General features: G+C 44.1%; 1 protein-coding gene across 1 annotated transcript in view; it reads left to right on the forward strand.

Moving 5' to 3' along the window:
• Positions 1-3,534: 3,534 nt before the first annotated feature.
• LOC307071288 (E3 ubiquitin-protein ligase pellino homolog 1-like) overlaps positions 3,535-22,559 on the forward strand; it is a gene marked incomplete at both ends in the record, with an annotated part of 20,391 nt that continues 1,366 nt past the window's right edge. The window contains 6 exons of the mRNA XM_079730273.1: positions 3,535-3,617; positions 7,135-7,264; positions 7,426-7,527; positions 7,816-8,013; positions 8,362-8,550; positions 22,306-22,556. Coding sequence (XP_079586399.1) covers positions 3,535-3,617; positions 7,135-7,264; positions 7,426-7,527; positions 7,816-8,013; positions 8,362-8,550; positions 22,306-22,556 — 953 coding nt within the window. The remainder of the gene's footprint in view (positions 3,618-7,134; positions 7,265-7,425; positions 7,528-7,815; positions 8,014-8,361; positions 8,551-22,305; positions 22,557-22,559) is intronic.

The raw sequence follows: 22,559 nt of genomic DNA on the forward strand, positions 1-22,559 counted from the left end.
AACGCAAATAAACACAACCTCCCCTTGGTTAGCCATTCAAATGGATGTGTTGTTTTGAGATTGTCCACGGCCTCGGGTCAGTTGCCTCTGAGCTTACGAATCCGGGCCTCTACGCGCCTAAACCAATGGTTCCCTTTTCAAAAATGCCGATTTTCGACACCCCTAACGCAAGGAACGCGTTTGGTGTGGCCGTTGTGGGTACCGGATTGACTCGGCTGCCAGATCGACTCGGGGTCCTAGATGCGCAATAATGACGCACTTCCTGTAGACGCTGTCTTTTAAATGCGCATGCGCGTTCATTCCCATGTTATTCCCAAGTATTGACGATCTCCTTTTGTTTTCTAATCTATGAATAATCTAATGTACAAAGATTGATCAGATAATATTTGTGGCTTTAGATTGATGGCTAACGTGAGCCAATAAACATTAGAGGGGGGGGGCTTTCATCAATATAGGATTAGTTTTGTAGGTGATAATTATTTTAACATATGTGAAAACAAAAATAAATGTGTAACCAAGCGTTTTATTGTTGCCTATACTTGGGTAATATATGAAAGAAGAATTGGTTAACTCCATTCACTGAACGGGGCGATCCACTTCCAACGCTCCCAACACAGAGTCAAACAGTGACGCACACCCAGACACTTCCGGGGTTTTGTCCGTTGGCTTGTGTCGATACGTCAAGTGTCGATACGTCATCTGTAAGCCCAGGACCCCGAGTCGATCTGCCAGCCAAGTCAATCTGGTACCCACACCGTACCTTAATGGTGATCGACAAAATGTTTGTTAAAAGGCGTCCTGTGCCTTTCTCCACAATGTGTGCCTTGAAAATGGCGACATGCTAGAGCCAGATGCGGATGCTCAACTCAAAATGCTTGACCCCCAACCTCCCCGTGACCCACTAGCAGATAACCAGACACCTGGTAATGCTACAAGGGACAGACTGGCTCCCATTGCCTCGGGCAACGAGCAAGCCCCATTGTAAAGATGTTCAACTTGAAATGGTATTTATATTATGTATTTTGTAATTGCCATGTTTAAATAAAGGATTTTTTTAATACTACAATCTGTCCCTCGTAATATACCATTTATTTTGAATGTCACTTAGCTACATGTAAAAGGTGGTATTAGATAAGAATCGGTTAAGAACAAGAACACTTTAAAGAATAAATATAAAAACCTCTGATTCCATGGTCCCTATACCATATATATATTTGAAAGTAGGCAATGTCTCTTTTATAAAAGGCTTATTTTCATTGATAGAAAATGAATGTGTTAACGTTAAATGAATATTAACTATCTATATATCTCATAGATATGAATCATATATTGATTCATATCTCATTAAATCGCACTGGATCGTTAGAACATTGAATCGAATCGCATCGAATCGTTCCATATTAAAATGTATCGTCCCTGAATCGTATCGTAGCACATGTATCTAGATACGTATCGGATCGTCCTATAAAGGAGAGATGCACACCCCTAAAAAATATCATACAAACAAGAACTAGTGATATAATGGAACTAATATTGCACATTACCAAAAGGCATCAACCATCACATTTTGTCAATAACTTGGTCGGTTTTAAACCATCAGTGGATGGTTAATCTTTCTATCTTCCTTGGGGTTGGGGGGCTTAGGGCTACCAATGCAGAAGAGGTGCTTGAGGTGATGGAGGGATGGGCTCTGTGATGGCAGCGGCCTCAATGATCTCCTGAAAGAAAACATAACAAATAACAAATAATACGGAATTATAACTGGGTTATATGGCCTCATGTTATGTACAATATATAATGATCGATAGATATTTCTACTAAAATAAATGAAAAAATACACTAGTTTATAAAAAGAAACAACATCACATTGATCCACCATTCTCAAGGCTAATAAGCATTTTTAAAACAAATTATTGCATTACTTGGCAGGGGATTAAAGCTAATCTTCAATCTGGAGTCCCTAACATATGGAGATCATACAACATGAGCTCGGCAGCTCCCCAACCGTGGGCCGCCCGACCCCGGTCCATGGCCGGGCTGCAGAGCCCGCGGCCCACGGCCAGCCCCCTGCGTCATTATTAACAGAGAAAACCTCTGGCCAAAAATAATTGGCCAGAGGCCAAACTTAGTTGCCGACCCCTGCCCTATACCGTTTAAACTGTTATTCCCTATCATTTTGGCATCCAACACCAGGTATCAGCTAACAAACGCATTAAAGTGTAAAAGGCATCTATCAGAAATCAGGCTGCAGTGTCCAAGTCTTACGTCCCATAGAGACTATGGAGCCAGATACATCCTTTAGGTTACCCCAACAACCAATGCCATACTCCAACCATGTCGCCATACTGCAACATGGTTGGCTCTCTTCTTGTCACTTTCATACTCTGTACTCATACTCAAGCAGTGCAAAGGGATGACTGAGTGGAGTGAGATATGTTGCCTATTTGTGACTGTTCAGTGCAATTCAGTTACCGTCATGCAGTACAGCCAATCACAAAGCGCCCCCACAGAGCTGTTGATCTGAGGGGGATCTGTTAGCTGTGTAAGATGAAGAATATACTTTTGATGTGAGGACAACCTCTCAGTGGCTCCCTTGATCAACTCCTCCAGAGCGGTGGGGGATAAAAACATATTTACTGTCTTTTCAACTAGCATTTGGGATAAGGGACAGGGCTCTGTGAGGCACGGTGAAACCATATTTGACTGTTTTGCCATTTACACATTCATCTTAATTATCATCATTCATTCATAGTGTGTGTGTGTGTGTGTGTGTGTGTGTGTGTGTGTGTGTGCGCCGTTGTTCCATAGCCAGGGAGACTGTAGCTTTGTTGTTGCTCTGTGTATCAGTCTCCAGGCAATGTCTGGCAAACTGCCATAGCACACAAACACGCACACGCGAGTGCACAGACTGATACAGTCTGTGCTGATACACACACAAACCCATCATGGGTTCAATATGGTGAACAAAGTTTTCACATGTTGCCATCACCATGTCACTCAATAAACTCAAGTTCAGGGTCCCTTTGATACCTGAAACCATGTTACATAATGACCATACAGGAATGACTGTAATGATGAATGATTACACATTACACACATGAAACTTGTTTCCCTGGATTGAAGAACGGCAGCTCTCTGTAGACAACCGACCGTTAAAGGACAACGTTTACTTGATGCATCGGATATTTGTAAACGGCAAACATTTCAGAAATCATGTTTCCATATATCATCAGATCACATGATATACAATCAGGTTAGTGTTGCACAGATGTGTGTGCTGGTCACTCCTGAAGTGAATGTTGGCCAGACCTACGGCCAATCATATAGTGACGTTTTATTCCAGAATTCTCATGACACCTCTGCTCTCCGACTCTTGCAGGACCAGTCATACTCTGAGGACAGGAACGAGATGGACCAATAAGCAGGAGAAAGCAGAGCTGAGGCTCCTCCACCTCCTGGTGCTCCTCCCTCACTCGTGTGGTGCCTGGTCTTGTTTTTTCCTGAGGTCACACCACCTCCAGCTTACACAGCCTGATGTTCTCCCCAGAGCCGGAGAACATCTCCAGCCTCCCTTCCACCAAAGTGCCAGTCAAGTATGGAGAGCTCATTGTTCTGGGGTGAGGAGACATCAGCCTGATTCTACCGGTCTATACTGCCTGCTCTGTTCATAATGAGGCTATTGTGCCATTGATATGGGGGGGGGGGGGGGGGGACAGTAGCTGAGGAGGTAGAGGTAGAGAGGTAGAGGTAGAGCTGGTAACAAGAAGGTTGCTTGTTCGATGCGTTGTTGACTCCGCCGTCGGTGTGTGAATATGTGAATATTCACAATATTCACTCATTGTAAGTCGCTTTGGATAAAAGCGTCAGCAAATCCCCTAAAATGGAAATTAGACCTCTTTCGGGGGCTGAAATACAGAAATGCGCTCTCCCTCTCAGTGCCCCCAAAACCTTCCAGACCACTGCTACCCATTACAGCTGTGTTTGTCCAATGCACCCAAACAACCTGTAGGAAGACTTATAACCATTCTTTGGTCCACACGCACATGCACCATTTTTTAATAGATTTACGTTCTCCTCCTCTCTGTGGTCCTCTATAAACGTCCTCCTCCACAGCCACATTCATCCACGTCATCGTGCCAGGGCTGCTCTGAGGAGATGATTGGGAACATGTTCCACTATGGAACATGTCAGGCTAACCATTCATCGTCAGTATGGCATCTTATTCCTTTTTACTACGACTTTATCATCAATTCCATGTTGGTTAACATGCTTTTCATACATAAAAACCTGAAGGAACATTTGCAACTTCTTTGTATAAAAATTATGTCTATGTTTTCAGTGGCCCATTTAGCCCTACTCAAAAAACAGGTGATTTATTTTACGCACACCGTGTCTATGATTAGGCCTCAGCATGAGAACAGGAAGAAGCCTGATCAACTTGTTTCGGCCGGCCTCGAAATTACGCTTTTTAAGTTATGTTATGTTTCACTTGCCCAATGGCAAAACATACTTGCCCAAATTGGAAAATGTAGGCTTTTTAAGAAAATAACTATTTGTTGAATTATAATTCATTCAAATACAAAAAAAACAATAATGGCTGTAAAGGTGTCAAACCAGCTAGCCCAACAGAAAAAACACTAGGGCCTCAAAATTGATTATTTAATATATTCATATAGCGCCTACTACAGCAATCAGAATAACATTTATTCATATTGATTTTTGGTGAATATTCAAACTATTAATTGCATCCCAATTTGCTATAATGCAAAATTATCAGCAAATAATCACCTGTTGTAAGTAACAGCCCACCATTGGCAACTACAGCAATCAGAATGACAAAATGTATTTTTATTGATTTGTGGTGATTTCTTTCCTAAAACAATTCCACGTGAAGTCTGTGGGGTGCAATTTGTAGACGGCCCCCCAAAAAAGATAGCAGCCGAAACATAGATTAAAGTGCTGTTCTCGCAGATATCGATAGCAACATGTCGTTGTGATTTTTGTCGATACGGTGTCCTAAATTGTCCTCAACATACTACCACCGTAATGTAGTGAAATTGTGTTGATGAATCCGATTGCAGGGTAGTAAAAAACTGCAATCGGTTAACTTTTACCCGCTGTCAAGACGGACTCATGGAAACTTCCTTTGCCTTTTTGTTTCATATCTTGGCGGCGGCTCATTTTCAGGTGCCTTTATTTATTTATTTTCGTTACATTCACCTGGCACTTGGCCAGTTTTCGGAGGCTGAAGGAACATAACAAAGTAGCCGTGTTTACATGGACACTTCTGATCCCATTAGATTTCTAATCGGAATAGATCTATTCCTATAATGCAATCCAAACGTACTGTATATATGGCATTTACAAAAGTGGTAAGCGTACGTTCATATGTCTCTCGCGCACAACCGTTATGTTGGTCTGGAGTTATATGATATATGTAAGGGATAACGTTGTACAGAACGCTGTTGATTAGCGGAAAAATAAACCCTGCCAGGGCGAACCGGACCCCGACGCGAAGCGGAGGTGTCTTGCTGCGACCTGAACGGTATTATTTTAGATAATGACCGGCGACGTTCTATACATTATCCCGCATATTACACGGCTCCTTGTCAAAACGAAACAATTCTTCACATGATGTGTCTTTTTACAATTACCATTCGTAGTGTTGATCAGCAGAGAAATAGTCCGCCAAAGACGTTGACGTCGCTTAGCAACCGGACACCCTGGAGTGGATAAGTTACCGGAATACTTGCGGAGTGATAAGAAAGACGTGAATCAGGCAAAAAAATCCACTTTCCTTGACAGTGGTCAAGTTCGGTGTGCATGAAAGAATGACGGAGTGTACCAATTGCAAACTGACTGACTCTTCTTTTTCTATTCCGTATTTGGCGGTTGGCTATACAGAAGTGACTGAACACAAATTATTGTTATGATTCTTATTCTCCTGTTTTACCGAAAACAGACGCACAGCGCTGTAGAAAGTTCCGCGATATTGAAGGACGTTTATTTTGTATGCATATTTAATGTATTTTCTAAAAAAAAAAAAAAACTTCCCATAATGGGCAACTACATGTCCCATTTAAGTTGCCCGAATACAGAGTTCACCTGCCCTGGGCAAGCGGGCAGCCGTTAATGTCGAGGCCTGTATGGTTCATGCTATTGTGGGAATAGCCTTGAGCTGATGCTGCAGGCAGACGGGGAGTGAGAGCAGGGGTTTGCGTGTGGTGTGGTTTCAGTTTTGAATGAATCACTTTTTAAACACAGTCTGGTCTATTTCTATCATTTTCAAACCAAATTGTAAGAGACTGAATTTTTTAAAGAAATTAAGCCATAAACTGTTCAAATATTGACCATTTCACATGACTGGGTTACATAATGCATGATAGAAAACAACCCACCCAATGTTCATCTTCGAGACAGCATGTCTTTCTGAGCTTCTACCAGGTATCGATTGACTGCTTTGTGAATCACACACACACACACACACACACACACACACACACACACACACACACACACACACACACACACACACACACACACACACACACCGGCCCCTCCTAACCCACATTGTTGACACACAAGAAAGCCTGCTCGACCCCAGGGTGCCTCTGGAATAACCATGGAAACGGGCTAAACCTATCTCACTTCTGCCATGGCAACACTTCCCAAAGTTTGCTAAGGTGTAGCTGTTCACTCACCCTGGTTAATCACACTCTCTGTTCCAGTATGTAGATGTGGGCATGCATTAAAAACGTGCTACATTACAAAATACAGAGACCAGCAGAAGTTTTCCATCAAGGGAGAAGTCACAAAAAATGACTTCCAAAAGTAAAGAAAAGTGTTGCTCAATGCCAAAACCACTATAGGTGTTGTTTATCTGACTCACTCATTCCCTGTCCCAACTCCTTTGGAATGTGTTGCAAGGCATATTTTGAATGAGCGCATAATTACAAAACATTAAGTCGATTAATTAGAACATGGAATATCTTGCAGGTAAAAAACGATTTGCAAATCATTGCGTTCTGTTATAATTTACATTTTACACATCGTCCCTGTGTGTGTGTGTGTGTGTGTGTGTGTGTGCGCGTGCGTGTGTGTGTGTGTGCGCATGTGCGCATGTGCGTGATACAGGTATAATGGATCCCTACCCAATGGAGACAGAGGCCGACATAAGAGTCGCTTTGGCCTTTCCAAACGGCCCAAGGCCAACGGGGTCAAACCCAGCACTGTGCACAGCGGATGCACACCACAGGCTGCTAAGGTACGGAACACAACCACACACTACATCACTAGATCATTGGGATTAGGCTTTAGAAAGAGATGCTGTTAGAAACTGCAGAGTCTCTCTCTGTCTGTCTGTCTATCTTTTTTCTCCAACCATCTCAAACCATTCCTTTGTCTCCTGTCCCCACCTCTCTAAAGGCCATCAGTAACAAAGACCAGCACAGTATCTCCTACACCCTGTCCCGAGCCCAGACCGTGGTGGTGGAGTACACCCATGACAACAACACGGACATGTTTCAGGTGCACACCCGGCCTCACACACTAAACACTTGCTGTTTCTGGCACTCGGCGAGATGGATCTGGTGATTTGACCCCTCTTTTGCCTCTAGCTCTCAATCTCTCTCACCTTTAGAGAAATTCAGTTCTCACACATCACTCACACAACACTATCATCCATTCTAAAGGAGGGTCAGGCCTGCTGAGAATCGGATTTAAATGTCAACCTGTGTAGAAACTAAATATAAAACAAGTTCAATGTGTTACTAAGAACCTCATGTGCCTCACTGTCTCCTACCTCCCTACCATCAGATCGGGCGATCAACGGAGAGCCCCATCGACTTCGTGGTGACGGACACGGCGATAGGCGGCCCGGGCTCCCCGGACCCCCAGTCGGTCCAGAGCACCATCTCCCGCTTCGCCTGCCGCATCGCCTGCCAGCGCAGCCCCCCCCACACTGCCAGCATCTACGCCGCTGGCTTCGACTCGTCCAAGAACATCTTCCTAGGGGTGAAGGCGGGGGGGAGGCACATGGGCTGAGAGCCTGGGGGAGGGGGGAGGGAGGAGGCTGGGGGGGGGGGGGGGGGGGGGGGGGGTTGAAACTGATTAAGAAAAACATGATTCAAAGCAAAGTTTCAAATCTTTATTGTCCATATACAGCCATGAAGAAAGGAATCTTCAGCTTGGATCTGAATAAAAGAGATGAACCATATGAAAAACCACAACAGGGGCAATTAGAACAACAGAGACCGGATGTTCAATCACTTTATCAAAGCTCTTTTCTATAACTCTTTGCTGTTATTGTTAGAGATGACTGAAAGTTCAGGAAGTAGTTGTGACCTTGGTTTGGCCCTGCAGGAGAAGGCGGCCAAGTGGAGGAGGTTGGACGGACAGATGGACGGCCTCACCACCAACGGGGTGCTGGTGATGCACCCGCGGCAGGGCTTCACCCAGGACTCCCAGCAGGGCGTCTGGAGGGAGATCTCTGTCTGCGGGAACGTCTTCACCCTAAGGGAGACGCGCTCGGCCCAGCAGCGGGGCAAGATGGTGGGAGACCTCCACACACGCTGCACATTGTGAAAGCAGATACTGGATTTGTCCAAGACATCTCCTTAAGGGGCAATTAAGTATCTTATCTCATCTTATTTTTTCTTGCATGCCCTGACACACAGAACCTTAACAGACCACCTTAACACACCTCAATTCACATGCCCTAACCAGGCCTCGACATTAACGGTTGCCCGCTTGCCCAGGGCAGGTGAACTCTGTGATCGGGCAACTTAAATGTGACATGTAGTTTCCCCTTTGGGCAACAACAGCTGTGCGTCTGTTTTCGGTAAAACAGGAGAATAAGAATCATAACAAAAATTTGTGTTCAGTCACTTCCGTATAGCCAACCACCACATACGGAATAGAAGAAAACAGGGATGCAAACACATGTATGACAAAAAAAAGCGAGCGCTACCCGAAGTCTGAAAAAAATATTATGGCGCAATATCCTATTAACATGAGAAGGCCTGTGCTATATGCTACAATAAATAGGAAATTCTATTTAGTAAAAGAAATGACCGCGCATAACAGGTGATGGGCAGTGATGGAAAGGTCCTCCAGAAGAATAGCATTTTAAGACCTCTCATATGAGCGTGACAGCGATAAGGCCTTTAATTGGTCAGCCTGAAGGCTGATTTTTACTACTCCATAAAGTGCTGTACATAGACACGGAGAGCCGTCTCTGTAGCTCTACGTGTGCATCCAATATCTTTTAACTAGCCGTCGACGCAACGGAGATGGACGGAGATAAGATTAGATAAGGTTTGGAAGTTTATTTACAACACTATTTACATGGTTAGTAGTAGTGTTGGGCAAGTGAGTTTAAAAAAAAATAATAGTTACAGTTACTACTTACTTCTCCCAAATAGTAGTTACTCATTTACAAATTACCCCTCGAGCAATCAAAGTTCTCCGTCAGGATGTTGGATACGCAATGCAATTCACCGCCCGATCGATCTTATATGATGACTACTAACCATGTAAATAGTGTTGTCAATAAATTTCCAAAGCTTTTCAAATCTTATTTGGTGTTTTATTGTAAACAAGAAATAAAGTAAATAAGGTGCAAAGTCAAACCGGGAAGCGAAATTACGAACCCTATGGTGTGTCCCAGCTTTCTTGCGGCATTTCTCAGAGGCACGACCCCTTTTTGTCTTCATCTTTCGGAAATCTGAGAGTAGACCGAGCAGTGATGACGCTCTCAACAAAATGGCTGCACCCGGGAAGAGATTTATTTTTTTTGTAATTGTACCACGTTGGTAATATTAATGTTGATTTTAAATGCTCTTACACACTTCATTACATTGCTACTTAATCCGGTCACCAATTTAAACATTGCATGGTCTTGCTGTGCGTGCAATACAATGTAAAGTTGTGTTGTTTGTTTTTGGGCTGGTTTGCTAAAGTGGTTTGCTACTAATGTAGCTAACAATAAACAACAACTAGCCAATTTCATGACACAATCACAAAGAAGAACAGGAACGCTATAAATGCTCCGAGACCGGAAATGACGTCAGAAGCAACTCGGGAGGCTGGTGCCCGAGGATTCAGGAACACACCACTACTATGGCCACGCCAATATCCTGAAAAGACACACCCGCCTCTATTTCTGATTGGTCCGTCACACATTTCAACCCTATCTTTGATTCGACTGTCTATGGATTCAACTACCGCACTCTTACTGGCTTGATATTAGCAGCTTTGGTTAGGGTTAAAGTTAGGGTTTGGGCTAAGGGTTATTTTGTGACGTTCTCAAATGCTCACAGCGAGGGTACCGTAGAGTTCTAAAGCGTCCAGTTGAGTTGCATGCAACCCGGCCAAGCGGCGAATCATCAATGACCATAGAAGTGGTGTGTTCCTGAATCCTCGGACGCGAGCCTGCCGAGTAGCACTTTTGACGTAATTTCCGGTCTCGGAGCATTTATAGCGTTCCTGTTCGACTTTGTGATTGTGTCATGAAATTGGCTAGTCGTTGTTTATTCTTAGCTACATTAGCCTCTTTAGCAAACCAACTCGAAAACAAACAACACAACTTTTCATTGTATTGCACGCATGGGCGTCAGTTTGGTTTGAAATGGGGGACAGAGACGCATTCGGAAGTGCATTTTCAGAAGTGCTGGGTACAATGAGGATGCACTCTTTATTCTCTCTTTAGTGCCGGTAATGAAAGACGGCATACCCATGTATCTAATTACTAAGGAATAAAGTGTATACACAATCTGTCTTGCACGTTTTATGAAGAAAACGTTTCCAAAAAGCATCGGACAAATGACCCACTATGTTCTGCTCCATGTATCCAATGTTGACAACGTGACATGATATGGCTAAGCTAACAATATAAACAAGAGGAGCTAGGAAAGGAAATCAACTGCGTGTTTAAGTTCAGAAGGGCCAAACGTGTGGCTACACACAGCACTACAAAAGTCAAGATTGAATAAGAAAAAAATATTTGTTTCACAGCTGAACACTATCACATCATCATTCTTTATCATCATGAGCTGGCTGTTCTCAATTCACAACACGCATTCCATCAAAACTAGCCTACATCATGCAGTCTGACCAAAACTCATGCAATCCCCCACACAATTATTCCAGAATTCAAACAAAACAAGAATGACCAAAAGTCACTATGTGTCAACAAGAGAATGACTCCACCGACTATCAATTGCAAGTTAAAACAGCCGACCACTTGAGTGCAAAAAACACATAAGACCTCGCCACAGCACCAGCAAATCTTAAGCAATAAATATCGCGTCTTACCTTAATTTATGTGGCAGTGGTCTGTATATGCATCCTGTGGTGTAGCCTACCACATCCATTTAGTTCAACAGGTTATCGTTCTCATACTGTCCATGGTAATAGCAACCTTCTCTGGTGCTTTTTACCTATGTATTCAGGCTAAACTGACTTGATTGTCTGATGCCTCATCATTCCAGTCAAAGAGTATTGGTATTATTAGTAATGGCTACTTGCCAAATCGAAAAAATAACTTCACACAGTGGGCTTTTTCCAATGTATTTGTTATCATTCGTAGCGTTGATCAGCAGAGAAATAGTTAGCCAAAGTCGTTGACGTCGCTTAGCAACCGAATACGCTGGGGTTGATAAGTTACCGGACTGCGGAGTGACACAGAAGCAAAAAAAAACACTTTCCTTGACAGCGGTCAAATATGGTGGACGTGAGCATTCCACTGCATTGAGCAGAGCCGTGTAATAATCAAAAATAATTGACAGCTGATTGTTAGGAAGGCCCATGCAAGTGAATGGAGCAGTCTACATCATTGAGAAGAGCCGTGTAATAAGTAAGGGATAATGTATAGAACGCCGGTCATCATCGGGAAAATTAGCCCCGGCTACATGCCAAAACGAAAAAATGACTTCACATGGTGTGTCTTTGTACAATTTATTTGTTACCAGCATTTGTAGTGTTGATCAGCAGAGAAATAGTCCGCCAAAGAGGTTGACGTCGCTTAGCAACCGAAGACGCTGGGGTTGAAAATTTACCAGACTACTTGAGGAGTGACACCAAAGACGTCATTATAGGCAAAAAGTCCTTTGTTTTCCTTGACAGCGTCAATTATACTTAGCCGGAAGTTGTGAAGAGCCCATGCAAGTGAACGGAGCGTTCCACGGCATTGAGAAGACCCGTGTAATAATCCATAATAATTCAACTCGATTTTCTATTTTTTTAAGTAGCGGGTACAAAATTAATCTTGACGAAATCTGGTGGGGACGCGTCCCCAGCGTAATCGACGCCTATGATTGCACGCACAGCAAGACCATGCAATGCATAAATTGGTGACCGGAATAAAGTAGCAATGTATTCAATTGTGTAAGAGCATTTAAAATAGACATTAAAAGACCAATGTGGTACAAATGCAAAGAAAATAAATCTTTTAACAGGCGCAGCCATTTTGTTGAGCGTGTCATCACTGCTCTCGGCCTATTCTCAGAAATCCGCGAGTTGAAGACAAAAAGGGGGCGTGCCTCTGAGAAATGTCGCAGGAAAGCTGGGAGATTTTCCGACTTCCGACTCGGAAGACGGCGTCCGAGGATTCAGGAACATACCATAGGATTCGTAAATACCCAACCGGGAAAAGTGATTCCGGAAAAACAATTGGAGGACCAATCAGGGCACTACCTCCGTCCGTCGACGGATCTCATTGAATATGTTGAGGAGCGGGGCAAGGGGACCTAAGCGCTGGACACAGGGAGGCAGAGACGGGGTAAAAGGAAAGAGGGTTTATTGGGACACAGGGTAGATGACAAGCTGGGGCGAAGCAAGCGGTAGTCAGGCAGGCGAGGGCTCGGCAACAGCGAGTCAGTCAGGCAGGCAAGGACTCGGCGACAGGCGGGTAGTCAGGCAGGCGGGAGGTTAAGCGTCAGGCAGGCAGTCAGACAGGCAAGGACTCGACGATAGGCGGGTAGTCAGGCAGACAGGGGTTCGGCAACAGGTAGGCAGAGTTACGGACGGAGAAAGGGTAGTTGTAACGACGAACTGGCGCCGGCTGGATGGAGATCCCCGGCTGAAGTAGGAGGTGGAGATTGCTGATTGAAGACAGGTGTGACGAAAGAATGGGGTACAGTGGCGTCAAGTGGCCACTAGATGGGGGTGTTGGACCTCGTAGCAGGACGCGGCATGACAGAATATGCATGGAGCGCTCGCGAAACGCATTGTGGGTCCGTCCGTCCATTTGGTTCAGTGGCCTGCTGAGAAATGTTGAGAAATGTTAAACTTTTCAGGCGTTGCCGGATCTGTCGGCCAATCAGATCACGGTTATGCAAATACACTCCAAGCGTCTACTGGATCCATTTTGCAATAACAAGCAGAAAGAAAAGGGGAAATCCAGCCGTTATATTTTTTTAAAGAAATGTGGAATGATAGGATTGTTTTTAGTCACCTGTTTGTGTCATCTTTTTTATTTATATGCACACATCGGCTTTGTAGCGGGAAGCGATTTGATTGGCTGCAGTAGGCCTATGCGTCTACAAAGGCTTGTCCCCTATACGTCAGACACGCCCTCGGTCATCCGTCGACGGACGCATGTAGTGTGAACAAGGGGTCACAGCCCTTTCCGTCTCTGCCGTCTCCATTGCGTCGACAGATAGTTAAAGAATATGTTATACGCACGTAGATCTACGGAGAGAGTCTCCGACGACGGAGAGAGCTCTCCTTGCCTACGTACAGCACTTATGGAGACTTAACTAGTTACTGTGGAAAGTGACTATTGCGTTACTTTCAAGTACATTTTTAAATGATCAAATGTGTCAAATAAGTTGGACCCCACCTCTTTAACAGAACTCAAAATACATGTTAATGTTCATGCACGGAAGCATGCAGCGTTGAAAGATGTTTGAATTACTTGACTTCGACGTGGAGAGGCACTTCATCTAGGGCATAATGTGCATTTCATGATTTCACTCGTTCCTTTAATTTCTTTGAGGGAAAAGTAATCCAATCCACTTCCATTTAAAGAAGGCTGTTTCGGGATTATTTGGGCTCGCCATTCCTGTTTCTTGTTGAACAGTAAAGAGAGAGAGAGAGATCTAGTTGGTCTGAAAAACTGCTTCAATTATATTTTAATTGTAAATAGACACACCGTGTAAAGAATTGTTTCGTTTTGGCAAGGAGCCGTGTAATATGCGGGATAATGTATAGAACGTTGCCAGTCATTATCGAAAATAATACCCTTTATGGCGAAGCAAGACATCTCCGCTTCGCTTCGGGGTTTCGCTTTTATTTTCCCGATATTGACCGGCGTTCTGTACAACATTATCCCTTACATATATCATATAATTCAAGACCAACATAACGGTTGTGCGCGAGAGACATACGAACGTGCGCTTACCACTTTGTGAATGCAATATATGCAGTATGTTCGGATTGCATGATAGGAATAGATCTATTCCGATTAGAAATCTAATCGGATCAGAAGTGTCCATGTAAACGCAGCTACTTTCGTTAAATTCTTTCAGCCTCTGAAAACTGGCCAAGTGCCAGGTTAATGAAACCGAAATAAATAAATAAAGACACTTGAAAATGAGCCGCCGCCAGGATATGAAACAAAAAGGCAAAGGAAGTTTCCGTGAGTCCGTCTTGACAGCGGGTAAAAGTTAACCGATCGCAGTTTTGACTACCCCGCAATCTGATTCATCAACACAATTTCACTACATTACGGTTGTAGCATGTTGAGGACAGTTTAGGACACCTTATCGACAAAAATCACAACGACATGTTGCTATCGATATCTGCGAGAACAGCACTTAAATCTACGTTCCGGCTGCTATCTGTTTTTGGGGCCGTCTACAAATTGCACCCCACAGACTTCAGGTGGAATTGTTTCAGGAAAGAAATCACCAAAAATCAATAAAAATACATTTTTTCATTCAGGTTGCTGAAGTGGTTGCCAATGGTGGGCTGTTACTTACTTCAGGTGATTATTTGACGATAATTTTGCATTATAGCAAATCGGGATGCAATTAATAGTTTGAAATATACCAAAAATCAATAAAATAAATGTCATTCTGATTGCTGTAGTTGGCCCTATATGAATAGATTAATTAATTAATTTTGAGGCTCTAGTGTTTTTTCTGTTGGGCTAGCTGGTTTGACACCTTTACAGCCATTATTGTTATGTTTTGTATTTGAATGAATTATAATTCAACAAATACTTATTTTCTTAGTAGGCCTACATTTTCCATTTTGGGCAAGTATGTTTTGCCATTGGGCAAGTGAAACATAACAGCCATTTGCCCTTTGGGCAAGTGGCTTGAAAAGCTTAATGTCGAGGCCTGCGCTAACACACAGAACAAGACACCTACTGAGCTGTGATCCAGCCGTGAGACGTGTCTTACTGCTTTGAGCCTTAGGTCTTTGGAGACTGGAAGATTCAGATTACTTCATGTTTTCATCTTGGAAGGCCAAGATGAAGACTGATTCTCAGGGCTGTGATAAATTTTGTGCTTTGTTAGTTTGTTGCATTAATAAACAGTGCAACCCTTACATTTTGACCCCCTACTGTTTGCTGCTTTCGTGTTCATGTGAGGCACAAAGCATTCAGAGACATTTGCCTCATCCTTAGCGGTAGCGTGACATAAACAGCCCAAAATCCAGTTTAGAGCAGAACAAAGAACACATTATTTTTGGACTTCTTGTTTTCACTCAGAGCTGCTTTCATTAAGACAAAACAGTCACGATTTGAATTCCTTTTTTGTCTTCATAGTCTCGATTTGTGTAAAAAACATTTGTATTATTGTAAATAGTATAATATTTCTTGTGAGAAACGCTATATATCCATTTTCGTTTCAATAATTTATGTTAATTATGAGAATATGTGAGGAGTTGAGGGGCCGGTCATGTGAAAGGAGAGGGGGATTCAGGTGTCATACTTTTCTTTTCCACTATTCTATTTGTATACGTAAACATCGGCCCCAATGACCTCTACCTACCTCTCCTGTGCTGGGCCCGGTTTCCCGATAACGTGCTGAAATTGATTGCTCAGAGATCGAGTTTCCATTTCATGTGCATGACAGCGTTCTAAAAAATATTGCAGTCTTTGCGAATAAAACATTGCTCGAAATCCTTCTAGTAGGCCTAAACATTTTTTTAACCATGGGCGAACATAGCATAGCCTACACTGATTTAATAGTGAAGACCTTTAACATCTCGCGTATTACTAACACGCGAGATGTTAAAGGTCCCATGGCATGACAATCTCACTTTATGAGGTTTTCTAACATAAATATGAGTTCCCCTAGCCTGCCTATGGTCCCCCAGTAGCTAAAACTTGCGTTCGGTGTAGAACGAGCACTAGCACCGTGTTCCAATATCCATACTTCCATGAGTACACTTAAATGTTGTACACTATCCGTACTCACTAAGTGCGCTAATTTTCAGATGTCAGTGTTGTTCCAAATCAAATACTCTGTGGTGCACTAACCGGAAATTACGATCACGACCTCCGCCGCGGCTCCTCCCCCGCAATAAACATCCCGCTTTGAACGGTGAACTCTTTGCGGCTAGCAGCTATAAAAAGCTATAAAAGCTATAAAAACTACAAAATTACTCTATTAATGGAGGCTATGTGGAAAATGCGCAGACTTTGGCTCAGCCTGGCTCTGCCCTCTTCCGCTACGTAGCTAAGATGGCTGCCGTTGAGTACGAAAAGTGTACATCGATACACACTTCGCAATTTGACCGTTTTGAGTACACCATCCGGGTCCTTTCAATACACTTATTTTCGCCCGATCTGAATTGGAACGCCCTACGTACTCAAACTAAGGCTAGTAAGTATGATAGTATGGATATTGGAACACAGAGTAGGTGTTCTACTCGCCTTTGAAAAAACTGAGGCTCAAGCGCTCTGATTTGGAATGTGGTCCCATATGTCATCATAAAGGATCTAAGGATCTTAGTTCCTCCCCTTTCTCTGCCTTGCCTGCCCAGATAATTTTCCCCGCCAATGAGACACGACCGTGCAAGCGCCACGTGTGTGTGTGTGATTACACACACTGTAACAAGTGTTTGCTGTTGGTGTTATGGCACACGTCTCTTGTATTTCCACAACGAGACTGTTAGTTGGGGTTATCTCAGCCATGGTTGAGAATGATTTGGGGGAAAGGAACTTTGGCTTTGACTCCCTGAAGTACATGAACTGCGACGTGCTGCCTGCCGCCGGTTGCCACGAGGCACCTCTGCCCGGCAGCGGGCAGCGGGCAGCCGGCGGTTCAGTCTACTTAAGATTGGTGTGGAAGTGGAAGAACCAGAGACATCGTCTGAAGCTGTGTGCGCCTCGTCTGGAGGCGCACACAGCTTTTGGCCGTGATAATATGTATTATATGATATTATTTAGATATAGAGCTCCAGGACTGTAACGCAAGTGTTGTACACTTCCTTGTTATTTGGATAACCGTTCTGCTGTTGGTGTTATGGCGCATAATGGTGCGTTTTTGTATTCGCTGCGAACCGACTCGGACGTGACTTCACGCCCACCCTTCAATCGTTTTATTATGTTTTGCTCGGTCGTTGGAGAAAAACATGGACGCCACCCAGAAAGCTGTTGTCGCGGTAGCATTGGCAGAGTACCAGGTGCTCCAAAATAAGTACGCTATAGGCCATAGGCATAGATACGGACGCAGTAAGGTATTGCAGTAATACGAGTGATTGAAATTGCCATTTAAACCACCAAAGCGGTCCAAACACAATGAAAACATTTCATACTTCAAGTCCCACTGGGCGCAGCCATCTTGAATTCTGTCTCGGAATACATGCTCGGCCTCCTCTGAGTTCATCCGAGTAAGCAAGTTCGCCGTCCGAGGAAACGGGGCGTGTTCATGCGTGTCGCTAGGCAACGTCCTCGGACCTCCGAGACAGATGGATAATAAAACGCACCATATCACGTCGGACTCTCGTCTCTGGTATTTCCACAACGGGAGTCGTAGTGGGGGTTATCTCGGCCATGGTTGAGAATGAATTGGGGGAAAGGAACTTTGGCTTTGACTCCCTGAAGTATATGAACCATGACATGGAGGAGAAAGGGATTGTTGGCCGCGAATGTCCTCCTAAGCGCTGACCGCTGCTGAGGCGGTGGTCCCTCGGCAGCGAGGCTCCGGCGGGAGACAACCACGGTCAACAATCGCGGGCAACAATCCCCTTCTCCTCCATGTCGTGGTTCAGTCTACTTCAGATTGATGTGGACGTGGAAGAACCAGAGACGTCGGAGAACCCGACGCGGTCGTTTGAGATTCATAATATCGTCTGGAGGCTCACACAGGTTTTGGCCGTGATAATATGTATATTATATGATATAGATATCTATGTATAATATGATATTATTTAGATATAGAGCTCCAGGACTCCTGTGTGTTCTAAAATATTAACAGAACAAGGCTAAAGGCTCTGCGCCTCGCCATTGCGATACATCCACTGTAAACAGAGCGCATGGTACCGTGGCTGCAGGCTGCTCAGGGCCACACCCCCAACCCTCCTCCTTGACCCGCCTCTCTCCTAGAGATGCACCGATCAGGAATTTTGGGGCCGATCACCGATCACCGATCACCAAAAGCAGTATCTGCCGATCCCGATATTGCCGATCACCGATCACAGCGTCAAATCCATAAATTCTTCAATATTGTTGTCTCATGTAACTTTCATATATTTAAACAATGATTCTTCTTACACAACATTGACAATGTATTATTAAGTATAAAAATTGGGAGATGAGAAAGTATCATGAATTGATTGTTTTATTGCAGCAATAATTATGTGTAAAACACAACACACAACATGTGCAGTGCACCAACACAGACAACAGTAGACATTTCACTCTTAGATTCGATACAAGTTGTAAACTATAAACCTTAGTTTTTCTTAGTTTTTTTGTGCACAACACACAACATGTGCACCATAATAAACATTTCACTCTCTCTAGGGGCTCTTTCTTAGAGACGCAATTTGGAGTTTAGCTACAAGCTTTTTTGTGGAAAAATAAAATAAATATGTCATACAAATGAGAATGAGAACACTGACATATGTGCAACTGCAACATTATCTTTAGAGACTCTCTTGGACATACAACTTGGAGCTTATACTGTAGCTTTCCTGTCAAAACATAAACTCAAACTGCAACATAAACAGGCTATAGCCAAAATAATAAAATAATGTAGTTTCAAGACATTTGTCTGCATGTAGGAGATAACAGACAATAGTGTGCAAACAAGTTCACAGCATTAGCAATAATCAAACAAAAAACGATTGAGCTATATCTGTAGGCATATCTATTTCAACTGAGGTAGTTTCTGTGCCCTTTAGAGAGGAGTAGGGAGAGAGCCATGGGCAATGAAGTGCATAGTAAAATACAAAAGTAAAAATAAATAAATAAACATTGTAGCTCAATCTGTAGGCCTGGCTATATCTCCTCTCATTTCAGCTGAGGCATTTCTTGTAACTTTTAGAAATATAGGGAGAGGGGGTGGGGTAGAGGGGGGGTTAGGGTCTGCCTCAAAGCTTACTTCTGATTACGCAGCATGAATGGGAGATTTGCCTTGCTAAATATAAGCATCTCGGCATTTTTTGCAGTTAACCTGCTCCTCTTCTCATCCATAATAAGTCCTGCTGTACTGAAAAGACGCTCGCTATCTACGCTTGTGCAAGGTGAACAGAGATAGGATCGTGCTGCTTGTGCGAGAGCAGGAAAGCGGCCTTCATTGGCCTTCCAAAAGTCAAGTGGCTGTTCGTTATCTGGGATAACTGGCTCTGAGAGGTAAAGAGTAATCTGTGATGATGTTGTGTTGTCAGCAGCAGCTTCATGTTGCCCATCTTCAGCCAACAGTTCAGCATACATAGCATGCAAGCCAGTCCGTGGTACCTTCTGTAGGGGCTCACCAACCTGTTGCTCCGCTGCAGTGGCCGGGCCCAGGATGTCAGAGAGCAGCCTGTGTGTCTGTGGCTTGAGTGCAGTGTGGAAAAACCTGTCTTTATACCTTTTTATTAGAAGAAAACAAAAGACAAAACTAAACATTAATTAATTTGTCATGATAGATTTTATAGGTCATGCTTTAACTTGGCTGGCCTCATAGCACAATCCAAACATGTTTAATCTATTCTATATTAGTTTATATTAACTGCTTATTTTTAAATCGAAATTGAGGGAAATGCAAACCATCCTACACTACAGGATAGCAAAACACAACGCTATTGTTAAATTTTATCTTTAAGCATAGCCCCCTTTATCAATCAAAACTAGATGAGCATAATAATCTCTGTCACACACACACACACACACACACACACACACACACACACAGTGGAATGTGAAATTATTCTCACCTTGGATCGAGGAGTGTTGCAATCGTGTACAGGGGCTCAGATTCAATGTCCTTGAATCTCTTCTTGACAGATTCCAAGAGCGTGGCTTTGACGGTTTTTACACCATGGTCAGTCTCTTGTGTTTTCTCAAGAAGACGAGTTAAGGCTTTGATGGATGGAATTACATCCGCAGCCGATGCAGTTGATTCGCTTATCTTGTGTGTGAGCTCGTCAAAGGGGTCAAGCAGTGAAATCATATTTTCAATCAATTTCCACTGGCTGGCGGTGAAAATGCCAGGCAGATCATAGTCGGCTGCATAATTGCATAGGGCACGTTTCTGTTCCAGTAAACTTTTTAGCATGGCAACAGTACTGTTCCATCGGGTGGGGACATCCTGCTGTAGCCGTTTGAGGTGCTGGGGGTTACTTTCTTTCTGAATGTCGAATAGCCTGGAGTAAGCAAGCGGAGAATGCTTAAAATGACCGACGATGCGTCGCCCAGTTGCGATGACATCAATGACTGCACGCTGTGCCAAAATGCCCTCATTCACAGCGAGCTGGAGTGTGTGCGCCATGCACGGTAGGCTTGGTAAACCAGTATCCTTCATAGCCTTCGCCATGTTACTCGCATTATCCCGTAGGATAACGTGTACTTTTTCCTTTGGGATCCCCCATGCTTGGAACATATCTGCGAAAGCTTTACCGATAGCATCCGCCGTGTGTGACCCAGGAAACTCTTGTGAGTGAAGAACAACTCTCTTCAGCTCGAACTTTTCATTAATAAACTGTGCCGTTAGACTCAGCATCGACATGGGACTCACGCTAGAACTCCAAATGTCACTCGTGAAGGCGACTGACACGATCTTGTCGTCCTGCATAAGGCTTTGGATGTGACTGTATATAGTTTGGTACAGCTCAGGCAGGCATTCATCAGTGAAATATTTACGACTAGGCAGCGTGTACCGTGGATCCAAGCAGCTAACAAGGCGTTTGAACCCGATGTCTTCTACGACAGAAAGCGGCTGATGATCAAGGCATATGAATTCCATTACCTTATTATTTAGTTCTTTCTTTTTCTTGCTGTCGTTGCTGTAGGGTTGCTGTCGTTTGTATGTCTCTGTTACGGTCAGCTGAGTTAGCGGCGTTGCTGCACGCTCCTTGTCTTTCTCTGCTTTAGCAGCAGCCAACTTTGAAAACTCCGTATACTCCTCGATGTGAGAAACTTTCAAATGTCTTATCAGGTTGGTTGTGTTGAAATGTTTTTGTAGCATTCCTCCTCGAGGTATGTCCTTTGCACACACCTTGCAAACTGCAAATTTATTGTCCTTTTCGGACACATTGTAAAACTCCCATACCGGCGACGCCATTTTCAGTGTTGATTCTTTTTTTTTAATCTCCCTCCTCGCCTGCCCGGCTTTCAGTGTAGAGACTGCCACGCCCCCTTAAGAGACATGGGTCTGCGAAGTGGGAGTGCATGGCCTGGCGGCGGTTTGTTGTTATATTGTGTATTTGAAACGTCAACTGATCGGCCTGCTTTGGTCTATTTTTAGAATTCCGATCAAAACCGATAGGGGTATTATCGGCCGATTGCGATCGGTTGCCGATCGATCGGTGCATCTCTACTCTCTCCTCCTCATTTGCATTACAGCTACAGACACCGATACGGCGCAGTTGGGGACAGCTCAATGTGCAACTGGCTCGTAGTGGCTGTAATTCTGCACCACGGCTGAATTTCGGGAACGTCTTCAAATACTGTGTTTGGGGCCTACTAATATCTATATTAAAGCATCCATAAAGTAGCATGCCATGGGACCTTTAAGGTAGAACTTAAAGTAGAGGTTACGAATGACGTAGCGTTAAGAAGGCTTTAAGAAGGTTTCGGGGAAACCGGGCCCTGTACACTGTGTTGTGACCTCTTGGCTCCCTGTCCTCCTCTCTGTCCTCCAGGTGGACGCTGAGAGCCAAGAGCTGGTGGACGGCTCACTGCTGGACCTCTGCGGAGCCACCCTGCTGTGGCGCACGGCCGAGGGCCTGGCACACACGCCCACCCTGAAGCACCTAGAGGTACTGCGGCAGGAGATCAATGCGGCACGCCCGCAGTGCCCCGTGGGCCTCAACACACTGGCCTTACCCTCCATGCGGCGCAAGGAGATGCCCGACGAGATGCAGCCCTGGGCGTACCTGCGCTGCGGCCACGTGCA

Source organism: Pollachius pollachius (assembly GCF_949987615.1).
Source record: "Pollachius pollachius genome assembly, chromosome: 2".
Classification (NCBI taxonomy): domain Eukaryota; kingdom Metazoa; phylum Chordata; class Actinopteri; order Gadiformes; family Gadidae; genus Pollachius; species Pollachius pollachius.